The following is a 13,582-nucleotide window of genomic DNA, read 5'->3' as shown; positions in this document are numbered from 1 at the left end:
AGGCCAAAGTGCGCGCTTGGCAGCTGATCCCTGGGTTGGGGACCTGGGCCAAGAGGGGACCTGGGTGGGGCCTGAACACCACCTGCCCCCACCTCCATCTCTTCTCTGGGGGCTCCTTTGATTCCAAAGCATTGACTGCGCGCCTATCACCTGGGGGAGCAGAGGAAGCAGAGATGAGAGTGATGCGAACTCCACCCTCCCAGAGCTCCAGTCTGCTCAGAGTGGTCCAGACAATCACATACCATGCAAGTGGGAGTTCAGCAAGGTGAAGACCCATAAAGTGCTGCAGGAGCTTGCGGGTGGGAGTGAGCCCTTGGAACTCGAGAGGAATCGGCCAGAGAAAACTTCTGTAGGAAGCGGCTCAGGACCCTGAGGAGCCTTGGGTGGGCTTAGCTACCTGGGAGACAGCAGGCCAGAGGAGCGTCACTGCAGAAGTCCAGGTTGAGCAAATGCATGGCAGTCAGAGAGGAAAGAGTGCCCAGAAGTCCCATGGCCTGCAGACCTGGAGCCCAGGGAACTTGGTCTAGTCCTTGCCTCAAAAAGTATTTACTGAACCCCTCTGGGTTCGGGGTACTGCTTCGGCCACCAGAGCTGCAATGAGTCCAAGACAAGCATTAGCCAAGTCTGCGAGGGTCCCCAAGGCTCCAAGGGAGAGGGACACAGTGCCAGGCAGTAACGGGTCCCAGACACCATGCCTGCTGTCCCCGCCCTGTCCTGGATGTACAGAGCCTTGGGGTTGAGGGTTTTTTTTTTTTTTCATTTATTTCTTTTTAATTGGAGGATAATTGCTTTATAATATTGTGTTGGTTTCTGCCACACATCAGCATGAATCCGCCATAGGTACACTTGTGTTCTGTGATGACTGGAGGGGTGGGATGGAGGGGGAGGCAGGACTCGGGGCCTTGGGGTTTGAAGAAGCAGAGTCCCATGGACAGAAAGATCCATATCACCCTTTACAGAGGCCACTCTGGCAGCTGTTTGGATGGTGTTTTAGGGGCGGGTGGAGCCTGGAGGGGCCTGGTGAGTGGTCATGAAGGGAGAACATGCCCCACCCCGCCCCCAGACCCTGCCCCCAGTACCCACCGCTTTGCCCCAAACACACACACCCGCTGTCGGCTCCCTGGCCTTGGTTTTTCCTAAGATCTCAATCCACCATCAAAAGAGACAGCCTGGGAGATTCAGAAGTTCCAAGGGGCAAGTGGTAGCTAGGGGCGAGGGCAAGCCCCTTCCTCTTCCAGGATTGCTTTAAAGGCTCCAGGCAGGGGTCGGGGCTGTGGCCAGTGGTCCTGGGGGGGCCTTCCCCAGAGCTCAAGATGCAAGGGGACAGGCTAGAGGGTGTGGCACTCGAGGGTTTCGTCCTCGCATCTGGACAGATGACGCAGGTGATTCTCGTAGGTGTTCAGGTTCCGCTGCAGGCAGAAGGCCAATGTCTTGTCACAGGCGCACAGCTGCTGCTCACACCAGCTCCCCTTAGTGGCTGCGAGGGGGTGGAGGAGGGCACTTAAGTGGTCTGCCCCTTACCATGGTAGGGTGGGTCATCGCCCCTGGAGGGGAGCCGCTGAAGGCAGCTCAGCCCTCGTCCACCCTTTGGTGACCTTCCTGGGTCCTTGGACTCTGGCTCTGTGACCTTGAGCATGGGGTATGACCTCCCTGTGTGCCATTGGTCCTTCGTTCATTCATCCGTTCAGTAAACAACTGAGCACCTGTCCTTCAGGAGTCCCAGGAGAGAGAGGAGAACAGAATGGACACCTAAGTTCACACTCCCCTGGGGCGGGGGGTGGGTTGTTGAGCAGATGTCGGAGAAGTGTGTGGTCATTGTTGTTCAGTCGCTCAGTCCTGTCCAACTCTTTGTGACCCCACGGATGCCAGCGTGCCAGGCCTCTCTGCCCTTCACAGAAGTGAGCACAACTGTGCTTACCCGGAAGTAAGGAACGAGGCAGGGGCTCTGAGCCGGTAACTGATGGGACTGACTGATTTGAGCTGAGATCAGAAGAGTGAGCTGTTCCTCCTACTCTGGAAAGCCAGGGTGGAGAAGACAGATTGTTCCTGGCAGAAGGAACAGCGTGTGCCAAGACCTTGAGGAAAGACGGACCATGGTGCTTCAGGTTCACCATCTGTCAAATGGGGATAAGAGAGCCAGACCTACTGTATAGCGTGGGGAACTCAGCTCAGTATTTTGTAATAATCTATAAGGGATAAGAATCTGAAAAAGAATATGTATACACACACACACACACACACACACATATATATATATATATCCAGATTAAAATAAGAAGGCAAAGCCTTTAGCACATAGTAAGTGGTCTATAAATGTTGGCCATTTCAGTTGTTGCCCCTAAGTTCTCAGTTGACAGGGACAGCTGGTGAGCCCATTCAGCTTCCAGCCCCGGGACTTGCTGCCTTTCTCCGTGCGTGGACCCTGGGGCTTGGTGACCTGGGTTACAGCCCAGGCTTTCTCATTTGTAGCTGTGTGACCCTAAGGAAACAGTTCACTCTAGTTTCAGTTTTCTTGTCAGTAAAATGGAGATCAGGGCTTCCCAGGTGGCTCAGAATTTGCCTGCCGAGCAGGACACTTGGGTTCAAGTACTGGGTCAGGAAAATCCTCCGAGGAAGGAAATGGCAACACACTCCAGTATTTTTGCCTGGCAATTCCCATGGACAGAGGAGATGGGCTGGTCACACTTCATTGGGGTTGCGAAGAGTAAGATGTGACTTAGTGACCAACAACAGCAACAAGAAAATGATCACCAGGGTGGTGCTGCCTCCTATCTGGGCTGCTCTAAGAACCCACGAAGATGAAAAAATGAGCAGTAACCTTGGTAACTCAATGAAACTAAGCCATGCCGTGTGGGGCCACCCAAGATGGACAGGTCATGGTGCAGAGGTCTGACAGAATGTGGTCCCTGGAGAAGGAAATGGAAAACCACTTCAGTAATCTTGCCTTGAGAACCCCATGAACAGTATGAAAAGGCAAAAGGATAGGACACCGAAAGATGATCTCCCCAGGTCAGTAGGTGCCCAATATGCTACTGGAGATCAATGGAGAAATAACTCCAGAAAGAATGAAGGGATGGAGCCAAAGCCAAAACAACACCCATTTGTGGATGGGACTGGTGATAGAAGCAAGATTTGATGCTGTAAAGAGCAATATTGCATAGGAACCTGGAATGTTAGGTCCATGAATCAAGGCAAATTGGAAGTGGTCAAACAGGAGATGGCAAGAGTGAACATCGACATTCTAGGAATCAGCGAACTAAAATGGACTGGAATGGGTGAATTTAACTCAGATGACAATTATGTCTACTACTGTGGGCAGGAATCCCTTAGAAGAAATGGAGTAGCCATCATAGTCAACAAAAGAGTCTGAAATGCAGTACTTGGATGCAATCTCTAAAATGACAGAATGATCTCTCTTTGTTTCTAAGGGAAACCATTCAATATCACGGTAATCCAAGTCCATGCCCCAACCAGTAATGCTGAAGAAGCTGAAGTTGAATGGTTCTATGAAGACCTACAAGACCTTCTAGAACTAACACTGAAAAAAGATGTCCTTTTCATTAAAGGGATTGGAACGCAAAAGTAGGAAGTCAAGAAACACCTGGAGTAACAGGCAAATTTGGCCTTGGAGTACAGAATGAAGCAGGGCAAAGGCTAATAGAGTTCTGCCAAGAGAACACACTGGTCACAGCAAAACCCTCTTCCAACAACACAAGAGAAGACTTTACACATGGACATCACCAGATGGTCAACACCAAAATCAGATTGATTATATTCTTTGCAGCCAAAGATGGAGAAGCTCTATACAGTCAGCAAAAACAAGACTGGGGGCTGACTGTGGCTCAGATCATGAACTCCTTATTGCCAAATTCAGACTGAAATTGAAGAAAGTGGAGAAAACCACTAGACCATTCAGGTATTACCTTAATCAAATCCCTTATGGCTGTACAGTGTAAGTGAGAAATAGATTTAAGGGACTAGATCTGATAGACAAAGTGCCTGAAGAACTATGGATGGAGATTCGTGACACTGTACAGGAGGCAGGAATGAAGAGCATCCCCAAGAAAAAGAAATGCAAAAAAAAGCAAAATGGCTGTCTGAGGAGGCCTTACAAATAGCTATGAAAGAAGGGAAGCAAAAAGCAAAGGAGAAAATGCCGGGAGCCAGCACGGGAGTCCCCACCCATGACAAGGTCATGCGGGACAACTTTGATGTGCCCATCAAAGGCGAGTCAGAGCTCAAGGCCCCCCTCCCCCCGCCCCCTGCTCCAGTCCACCTGAGCATCTACCCCAAAACCAGAATCTGTCTGTTTTACTATTTCACGACTTACACCAACTCTTCTGACATTAATGGGGGGCTATCCCCAACCACCTTTCTCTGAAGAAAATTAACTTAGAACTCTAGTTAATAATTCTCCTGGGCATAATAGGAGTGTTTCAATTCAAACCCCTCTGATGACTTTCCAGCTTGCCTGACAGGTTTGTTCCGACTGCTGCAGCTACACATGTGATTGTTCACAGCCTCCCAACCACGAGAGGCACGGGAAGCTTAAGATAGTCTAAGAATGCAGAGCTTCTCAGAGAGTTAAGATTGTTAGAATAGAACTAGTAGAGGATTTCTTTGTTGAGCTAATGCTTGCTGCCAAGTTTCCATATCCCTTACCTACTGTGTCCCTGGGAGTGTATTGATTAATATAGTTGGTGTATAGATATGTAAGTAATAGCTTTAATGTTTGTAACCTTGGACCCTTGAGTTAATTCTTTTCTTGTTATAGCCCACCACACTTTTGCCCTATAGGAATACAACTTTATCTAATGCTTTCAGAGGGTGGTGCCTGACTTTAGAATAATCACCTTTAGAGAAAAATAAATTTTCTGAAGAAAGGGTCATAAAATGTTAACAGGCCTCCTGGCCAGAAGATGATGTAAATCACCTAAAGCTTTTGCATATGATAAGTTTTCAGAAAGAAAGCCTGGCTTGGATAAGGATCAAGGACTGCTGACCTTGCATGACTCTACCCACCGCCCCCCCCTCCCCCATTATCCTCTATGCACAACTTAAGGTATAAAAACTACTTTGGGAAATAAAGTGTGGGCCTTGCTCACCGAAGCTTGGTCTCCCCATGTCATTCATTCTCTTTCCTTTTCCTTTTCAGGCTGATATTCCTTGGAGCGCAGGGGCCCTCTACGTTCATTTTCCTTACTGTGCTTCTAAGACCCACTCGAGAAGGTGCCTAAGGTGGGGCACCGTCTGCGATTCGAGAGGGCGCCTGCAGCCTACATGAACAGAGCAAGTCCCGTGCTGGGGCTTTATTGGCTTTCTGTGTAAACCAAGGAATATCAGCCTCTTTTCTCTCCTCTATTTTCTTAACTGCAAAATTCTTTCCTTATCTCTTTCTCTACTTCTATCCTTTTTGCCAACGCTGTCCTCCCGAGGTAATCCCTGGATCCAGCCTGGGCTGGACCCCGGCAAGAAAAGGAAAGATATACCCATTTGAATGCAGAGTTCTAAAGAACAGCAAGGAGAGATAAGAAAGCCTTCCTCAGCAATCAACACAAAGAAATAGAGGAAAACAATAGAATGAGAAAGACTAGAGATCTCTTCAAGAAAATTAGAGATACCAAGGGAAACTTTCATGCAAACATGGGCTCAATAAAGGACAGAAATGGTAGGGACCTAAAAGAAGCAAAAGATATTAAGAAGAGGTGGCAAGAATACACAGAAGAACTGTACAAAAAAGATGTTCACGACCCAGATAATCACAGTGGTGTGATCACTCACCTAGAGCCAGACATCCGGGAATGTGAGGTCAAATGGGCCTTAGGAAGCATCACTATGAACAAAGCTAGTGGAGGTGATGGAAATAGACTTGAGCTATTTCAAATTCTGAAAGATGATGCTGTGAAAGTGCTTCCCTCAATATACCAGCAAATTTGGGAAACACAGCAGTGGCCTCAGGACTGGAAAAGGTCCGTTTTCATTCCAATCCCAAACAAAGGCAATGCCAATGAATGCTCAAACTACCTCACAATTGCACTCATCTCACATGCTAGTAAAGTAATGCTCAAAATTCTCCAAGCTAGGCTTCAGCAATACATGAACCGTGAACTTCCAGATGTTCAAGCTGGTTTTTGAAAAGGCAGAGGAACCAGCGATCAAATTGCCAACATCTGCTGGATCATCAAAAAAGCAAGAGAGTTCCACAAAAATATCTATTTCTGCTTTATTGACTATGACAAAGACTTTGATTGCGTGGATGATAATGAACTGTGGAAATTCTGAAAGAGATTGGAATGCCACACCACCTGACCTGCCTCTTGAGAAACCTATATGCAGGTCAGGAAGCAAGAGTTAGAACTGGACATGAACAATAGACTGGTTCCAAATAGGAAAAGGAGTATGTCAAGGCTGTATATTGTCACCCTGCTTATTTAACTTCTATGCAGAGTACATCATGAGAAACGCTGGGAGGGAGGAAGCACAAGCTGGAATCAAGATTGCCGGGAGAATTATCAATAACCTCAGATATGCAGATGGTACCACCCTTATGGCAGAAAGTGAAGGAGAACTAAAGAGCCTCTTGATGAAGGTGAAAGAGGAGAGTGAAAAAGTTTGCTTAAAGCTCAGCATTCAGAAAACTAAAATCATGCATCCAGTCCCATCACTTCATGGGAAATAGATGTGTTTACAGTGGCTGACTTAATTTTTCTGGGCTCCAAAATCACTGCAGATGGTGATTGCAGTCATGAAATTAAAAGATGCTTAATTCTTGGAATAAAAGTTATAACCAACTTAGACAACATATTGAAAACCAGAGACATTACTTTGCCAACAAAGGTCTGTCTAGTCAAGGCTACAGTTTTTCCAGTGGTCATGTATGGATGTGAGAGTTGGACTATAAAGAAAGCTGAGCACAGAAGACTTGATGCTTTTGAACTGTGGTGTTGGAGAAGACTCTTGAGAGTCCCTTGGACTGCAAGGAGATCCAACCAGTCCATCCTAAAGGAAATCAGTCCTGAATATTCATTGGAAGGACTGACGCTGAAGCTGAAACTCCAAACTGTGGCCACCTGATGTGAAGAACTGACTCATTGAAAAGACCCTGATGCTGGGAAAGATTGAAGGCAGGAGGAGAAGGGGATGACAGAGGATGAGATGGTTGGATGGCATCACCGACTCAATGGACTTGAGTTTGAGTAAATTCCGGAAGTTGGTGATGGACAGGGAGGCCAGGTGTGCTGCGGTTCACGGGGTCACAAAGAGGCGGACACAACTGAGCGACTGAACTGAACTGAACCTTGGTAGCCTGAGTGATTATTCAAGCATGCATCTGCAGGGCACCTTATGTCTCCTCCTATTTTAGTTTTTGAATTAACTTTATGGAGCAGAATGCTGTTATCCTGAGTTTCCAGAGGAGGATCCTGAGGTTCAGAGAAGTTAAGCAAAGTGTTCAAGGTCACACAGCTGGTCAGTGGTGGGTCTGGGATCTAAGCTGAGGTCTGGCAGCCTTCCAGATCCTAAAGGGGTCAAAGTCCCTATGGGACCTCTCCATACTCCTCCCCTATTGCTGCCTCTCCTTCACAGCCCAGTTATTGCCACTGGACGTACGAGAAAAACAGAGAGGCTGAGCAGCTTGTGCTTTGTCACACATCATACGAAAGCAATGCGTGCGATAACTCCTTTGCTCAGCCTCCTACTCCAACCCTGAGGCCCAGGCACTCACAACACTGGACTTTCCCCTGGAAAAAGGTGTAGTCGTAGTGGTCGTATTTGTAGTCACAGTTCTGGGGTTCCAGGTAACCGTAGCAGCAGTCATGTTCATGGCAGCACCTGGCAGGAGAGCACAGGAGGTGGGTGAGTCCTTGGCTGACTTGAGTCTCAGGTTGCCCCTGCCCCAGAGCAGAAACTGCATGTCCACCTCGGAAGTCAAGGCCTGCAGGGTCTAGTCCTCTGTCTAGCTAAAACTTCTCGAGTGCTTCCTCTGTACCAGGTGGTGGTTTAGTCTCTAAGGCGTGTCTGACTCTTGAGACTCCATGGACCGTAGCCCACCAGGCTCCTCTGTCCATGCGATTCTCCAGGCAAGAATACTGGAGTGGGTTGCCATTTCCTTCTCCAGGGGATCTTCCTGACCCAGGAATCGAACCCGGGTCTCCTGCATTGCAGGCAGATTGTTTACCATCTGAGCTATGAGGAAGATTCCCTCCTGTGTACCAGGCACCTGCTCTACCTAGGAATCCTCTCTTAATCCTTTTGGCCGCTCTAGGATAGAGGTACTAGCATTATCCCCATTTCACAAATGAGGAAACTGAGGCTCTGGGTGGTCAGGTCACATGCCCAGGATCATACAGCCTGTATGTGGTGGGTGAGGGTGCTGGCCTCGGGCCTGGCTGGTTCTCACCCCTCCTCTGGCAGATCCCTGGGTTGCTGTGAAAACCAATGAGATCATGGCTAAAAGAAGTGGGACTTTTTCAAAAACAATGTTCAATGGCAATGGGAAGTGTTTGAGGCTCTTCTAACTAGTTTGGGGTTGAGAGTGCAAGGCAGACTTCAGAAACTCTGGGGAACCCTCCAGAAGGGCTGGAGCTGGATTGGAGCTCAGCAGAGTTCCTAGCAGGGAAAAACATGAGAACATTCAGGTAAGACCTAAATCAAATCCCTTGTGATTATACAGTGGAGGTGATTAATAGATTCAAGGGATTAGACCTGATAGACAGAGTACCTTGAAGAACAGCTATGGACTGAGGTTTGGAACATTGTACAGGAGGTGGTAACCAAAATCATCCCAAAGAAAAAGATATGTAAGAAAGTAAAATAATTGTCTGAGGATACCTTACAAATAGCTGAGAAAAGAAGAGAAGTGAAAGGCAAAAAACAAAGGGAAAGATATTTCCAAATCAATGCAGAGTTCCAGAGAAGAGCATGGAGAGATAACAAAGCCTTCCTCAGTGATCAGTGCAAAGAAATAGAGGAAAACAGTAGAATGGGTAGGACTAGAGATCTTGTCAACAAAACTGGAGACACCAGGGGAATATTTCATGCCAAGATGGGCACAATAAAGGACAGAAATGGTATGGACCTAAGAGAAGTGAAAAAGATTAAGAAGATGTGGCAAGAATACACAGAAGAACTATACAGAAAAGGACTTAATAACCTGGATAACCACCATAGTGTGATCACTCGCCTACAGCCGGACGTCCTGTTGTGTGGAGTCAAGTAGGCCTTAGGAAGCATTACTAGAAACAAAGCTATTGGAAGTGATGGAATTCCAGTTGAGCTCTTTCAAACCCTAAAAGATGATGCTGTAAAAGTGCTCCACTCAATAAGCCAGGGAAATTTGGGAAACAGCAGTGGCCACAGGACTGAAAAAGTCAGGTTTCATTCTGATCCCAAAGAAAGGCAATGCCAAAGAATGTTCAAACTACTGCACAATTGTGCTCACTTCACATGCTAGCAAGGTAAGGCTCAAGCTCCTTCAGGTTAGGCTTCAACAGCACATGGCACCAAATGAATAAATGGATGGAGAAGGAGCAGGAGAGGGAAGGGGAGGGTCCCTGGGGAGAGGCAGAGCACGATTGGGAGGAGTTACCGGTCTGTGGCATCTCTGGGTTGGCCTTGGCCACCAAATCCGCAGTAACAGCCATAGGATGAATAGAAGAAGATGGGGATCTTCCCCGTCACTTGTCTGACCATCTTGTTCAGGTCCAGCATGTCGGCCTCGGCTTGAACCACACCTGCCAAGGAGCCCAGCCACAAGGAGAGGATGTGAATCTCAGGGGAGCCCAGGGGGCAGCAGGCCTGGCACCTCTGCTCTGCTGGGCCAAACCAATGTCCTTGGATAATAAAGTAACAACAAACACTATGGCTATTGGAAATATAATGACAATTGGTAACTGATTACCATGGATCTTTTCATGTAGAGACCTATTGACTCCTTCCTTTCCATGAGAGACTCTTTTTTTAAAATCCTTTTATTTTGGTTTATTCTCGATGTAGAGAAAAGTTGCCAAGATCATATAAAGAGATCTCATACACCTCCCCATTCAGTTTCCTCTCATCGTGGTATATGTATGAAAACTAAGAAACCAGTATTGGAAACACAAATGCTGTTTTTAATCTCCATTTTAGGGATGAACACACTGAGGCTCAGTAACTTGTTCCAGGTCATGGTAGCTGGTAAACAGAGGAGCAGGATTAAAGCCCAGGGCAGTCTGGTTCTGCTCTCTGTCTTTGGGTTCACATTCTATAGTAGGAAGACACTCCCCCCACCAACCTTCGACTCCCACCACAGCCCATAGAGAATCCACACATTAAACAGTATGCATGGGGGCTTCCCTGGTGGCTCAGTGGTAAAGAATCCGCCTGCCAGTGCAGGAGACACAGGTGCAGTCCCTGGTCCAGGAAGAGCCCACGTGCCGAGGAGCAGCTAAGCCCATGCGCCACAGCTATCGTGCCTGGGAGCCACAGCTGCAGAGCCCACGTGCTGCAGTTACTGAAACCTACGCCCCCCAGCACCTTCCTTCAACAACAAGAGAACCCCCCGTGCTGAGAAGCCCACATACCGCTACTAGAGAGAAACCTCACCCAGCAACGGAGACCCATCACTGCCAGAAATAAAATAAAATAAATAAAATCATTTTTTTTAAAAGCCTCTTTATTGGCAAAACTAATACAATTATGTAAAGTTTAAAAATAAAATAAAATTAAAAAAATAAAATAAAATAAGAAAAAAAAAAAGCCTCTTTAAAAAACTATGCATGGCTCTTCTGGGAAGCAGCGTGATTTAGAAATCAATGTTTTTCATGAATATTTTTCACTTCGGTCATAATATCTGCTGGTGAGAATTGATCATAAGGGGAATTCATATTTTTGGGAGACAGGAATGCATTATATTGAGTTAGGAGAAATAAAATACATTAAGCCAATGAGTTCAGGGAAGAATTTGGGAGAAACAGATAAGATGCGAAAGGGACTGGAATGTACCTGTGTGCAACCTCAGGAGATGACCAAGAACACAGATGGAGCCCAGAGTCTCAGACAGACTGGGCTGGGGAGGCCCCTTCGGGTGACCCTAGTTTTGGAAGCCCACCCCCCACCCTCAAGTAAATGGTGTTATAAAGAAAGCTCTACACTCAACTAAAGTGAGTAATAAGCAGGGGAGAGCCCTAAACTAGGGAAAGCTGGGGCTGGGATGAACTCATGCAGTGGGCCAGGGGTGCCATCAGAAGCAGGGTGCTTGCCTTGTGAAGAAAGTGATAGTTACTCAGTGGTGCCCGACTCTTTGCAACCCATGGACTGTAGCCTGCCAGGCTCCTCTGTCCATGGGGTTCTCCAGGCAAGAATACTGGAGTGGATAGCATTCTGTTCTCCAGGGGATCTTCCTGACCCAGGGATTGAATCTGGGTCCATTTCAGGCAGATTCTTTACTGTCTGAGCCACCAGGGCTGAAGCTAAACGTTGACTGGTAGAGCCTGGGGCTCGCAGGTAGGTCGTGTCCCCAGTGTGTGGAAGTCCACATTGCCACTCTCATCTGCCACGGTGGCTCTAGCTGTACAGATGTTAAAGAGAAACCTTACTAATTTTGACTGTGCTAAGGAACGGCCCCAGGCCCCTTGGAACCCCAGATTTGGTGATAAGGCCCCAGAAACAGCCCATGGCCAAGAGAGTTAAGGTGCACCCGATAGGCCAGCCAGGGATCTGAATTCAGAATCTCACCTTTTTGCTGAACCTCCATCCCCTTGTGCACCCCAAGTTTAGACCTTTCTATTCCAGCTTAGAAGTAGCCACACAAATTCACGCCTGAATTCTGCAGCTGTTCCTCGCCAAGCAAACAAATTCAGCTTTGATTCAGGGTGCTTTCAGTGGTCTTAGTTCTCACAGTTTTACAGTGAGGTCAACCCAGCCCTGGGGAATCAAGGAGCTCAACTTGTTGTCAAGAGGGCTTCAGGACACTGACTTAGCTTAACAGTGATTCTTGCCTTGGTTGCTTTTTTCCATCCTCAGTTGTCGCTTAGGAGGATGGAGCCCCTTCTCCCAAGGGTTAGCGACAGTGGCAGGGGCAATATCACTACTAACTCATACACGCACTTTGTGTGAAGTTACTGCTCGCTAACTGCTACTTATACTTGCTAAGGTTATGCATATATTTTCTCATTAGAGTCCTTCTAACAACCCGATGAAGAGGATGTTATTGTGCCCACTTTACAGATGAGGATATAGAGGGGTAGGGGGACTTGGCCAAGGTCATACCACCGGAAGCTGATGGGCCAGCATCTGAATGCAGGTTCATCTGTGTATTTCATCTCTACACCATATTGTCTCTTTGCATCTGAGAGATGAATTTGTGCAGCTTGATTGCAGTTTTCCTAATGGTTTTCACTGTAACCCTGCTGATGTGTTCCTCTCGGGAATTTGGGAGTCCCCAAAACAACATAAAGCACATTAAAAAATGAAATGCAAATCCTTTCTCATATCACACCTTCTGAGATGGATCAACAAGTAAAAACTCCAGTTTGCTAGCAACCAGATTTGCAACATTTGATCGATTAAAGATCGGGTGGAAACTTCACCATTTCCCAATGCACCACAGAACCCCCAGGGTCAAGAGAGCTGAAAGGGTTCTAAAAATGTGGTGGTTTATCACTAAGTCGTGTTCAACTCTTTCGACCCCATGGACTCTAGCCCGCTAGGCTCTGCTGTCCATGGGATTTCCCAGGCAAGGATACTGGAGTGGATTGCCATTTTCTTCTCCAGGGGATCTTGCCAACCCAGGGATCAAACTTCAGTCTCTTGCATTGCAGGCGGATTCTTTACTGACTGAGCCACCAGGAAAGCCCCCTAAAAGTGTGGAGAGGTGTGCATATGTAAGAGATTACTATTATCTGGTCAGAGGGACACAGGAGAGCAGATCCATTTCTGTAGTTTGTGTTCAAAGTACCACAGACGTCAGTTCAGCTGGAGCCCAGTTTCTGAACTTCTAGTTTCCCGCCTTTGCCTGCCACACAGCTTGGCCACCCACAGCTCTCTGACTGAAGCCACTGTTCCAGGGGATTGAGCCACTGACGACCCCTTGCAGGGGGCCGAATACTGGGGGACTGGTACTGGGGCAGTGAGGATCAGCAGAGCAGCTCAGTTTAGGAAAGAGATACAGGGCATCCCAGCTTCCCTCCCCGCCTTCCTGGCTGTGGGTGCTGTCCCCACTTACCAGCAAAGACCAGCAGTGCGCAGAGCAGGGAGAGGCCCATGACCCCAGCACAGAGCAGTGGAGGCAGTGACTGGAAGTCCCCTTGCGAGCCAGCAGCCCCTTATATCAGATGGCCCCTGCCCACTGAGCTCACTCCCGCCCTCCCAGCTTCAGCTCTGCCGGAGGTCACCCATGCTCTTTGTTTCCTCTTTTCTGGCAATGCGGAATTTTATTATTTCTCTTTTCAATATCTTTAAAAAATGTTTTTGATTGCATGTTTGGCATAGAAGATTTGGAGAACTTGAACAACTAGAAGCAATTTAAAGTCATTTGTGAATCCATTCATCACCATTAATTTTGTCAATGAAATTGACATATAACATTGTGTAGATTTAAGTGTAC

The 13,582-nt window shown here is 47.4% G+C and overlaps 1 protein-coding gene across 1 annotated transcript; it reads right to left on the bottom strand.

The window, feature by feature from the left end:
* Positions 1–1,328: 1,328 nt before the first annotated feature.
* On the bottom strand, positions 1,329–13,241 carry LOC129647369 (group IID secretory phospholipase A2-like). The gene is made up of 4 exons (XM_055574501.1): positions 13,202–13,241; positions 9,587–9,731; positions 7,724–7,830; positions 1,329–1,477 (listed from the first exon to the last, which is right to left on the bottom strand). Exons 1-4 carry the CDS (start codon positions 13,239–13,241, stop codon positions 1,329–1,331), a joined length of 441 nt encoding a protein of 146 aa, XP_055430476.1.
* Between the last annotated feature and the right edge of the window lie 341 nt (positions 13,242–13,582).

Source organism: Bubalus kerabau, chromosome 3 (genome assembly GCF_029407905.1).
Source record: "Bubalus kerabau isolate K-KA32 ecotype Philippines breed swamp buffalo chromosome 3, PCC_UOA_SB_1v2, whole genome shotgun sequence".
In the NCBI taxonomy this organism is placed as follows: domain Eukaryota; kingdom Metazoa; phylum Chordata; class Mammalia; order Artiodactyla; family Bovidae; genus Bubalus; species Bubalus kerabau.
The sequence above is the reverse complement of the archived record's forward strand: the minus strand, read 5'-3'. Positions and strand labels throughout refer to the sequence as shown.

What these genes read in the sequence shown, in the direction of transcription:
- LOC129647369 (XM_055574501.1), bottom strand. Translation starts at nt 13,241, where the DNA reads ATGGGCCTCTCCCTGCTCTGCGCACTGCTGGTCTTTGCTG. An exon ending in CGCACTGCTGGTCTTTGCTG is followed by an intron (nt 9,732 to 13,201) that starts GTAAGTGGGGAC and finishes GCTCCTTGGCAG; the next exon opens with GTGTGGTTCAAGCCGAGGCC. An exon ending in CCCAGAGATGCCACAGACCG is followed by an intron (nt 7,831 to 9,586) that starts GTAACTCCTCCC and finishes CTCTCCTGCCAG; the next exon opens with GTGCTGCCATGAACATGACT.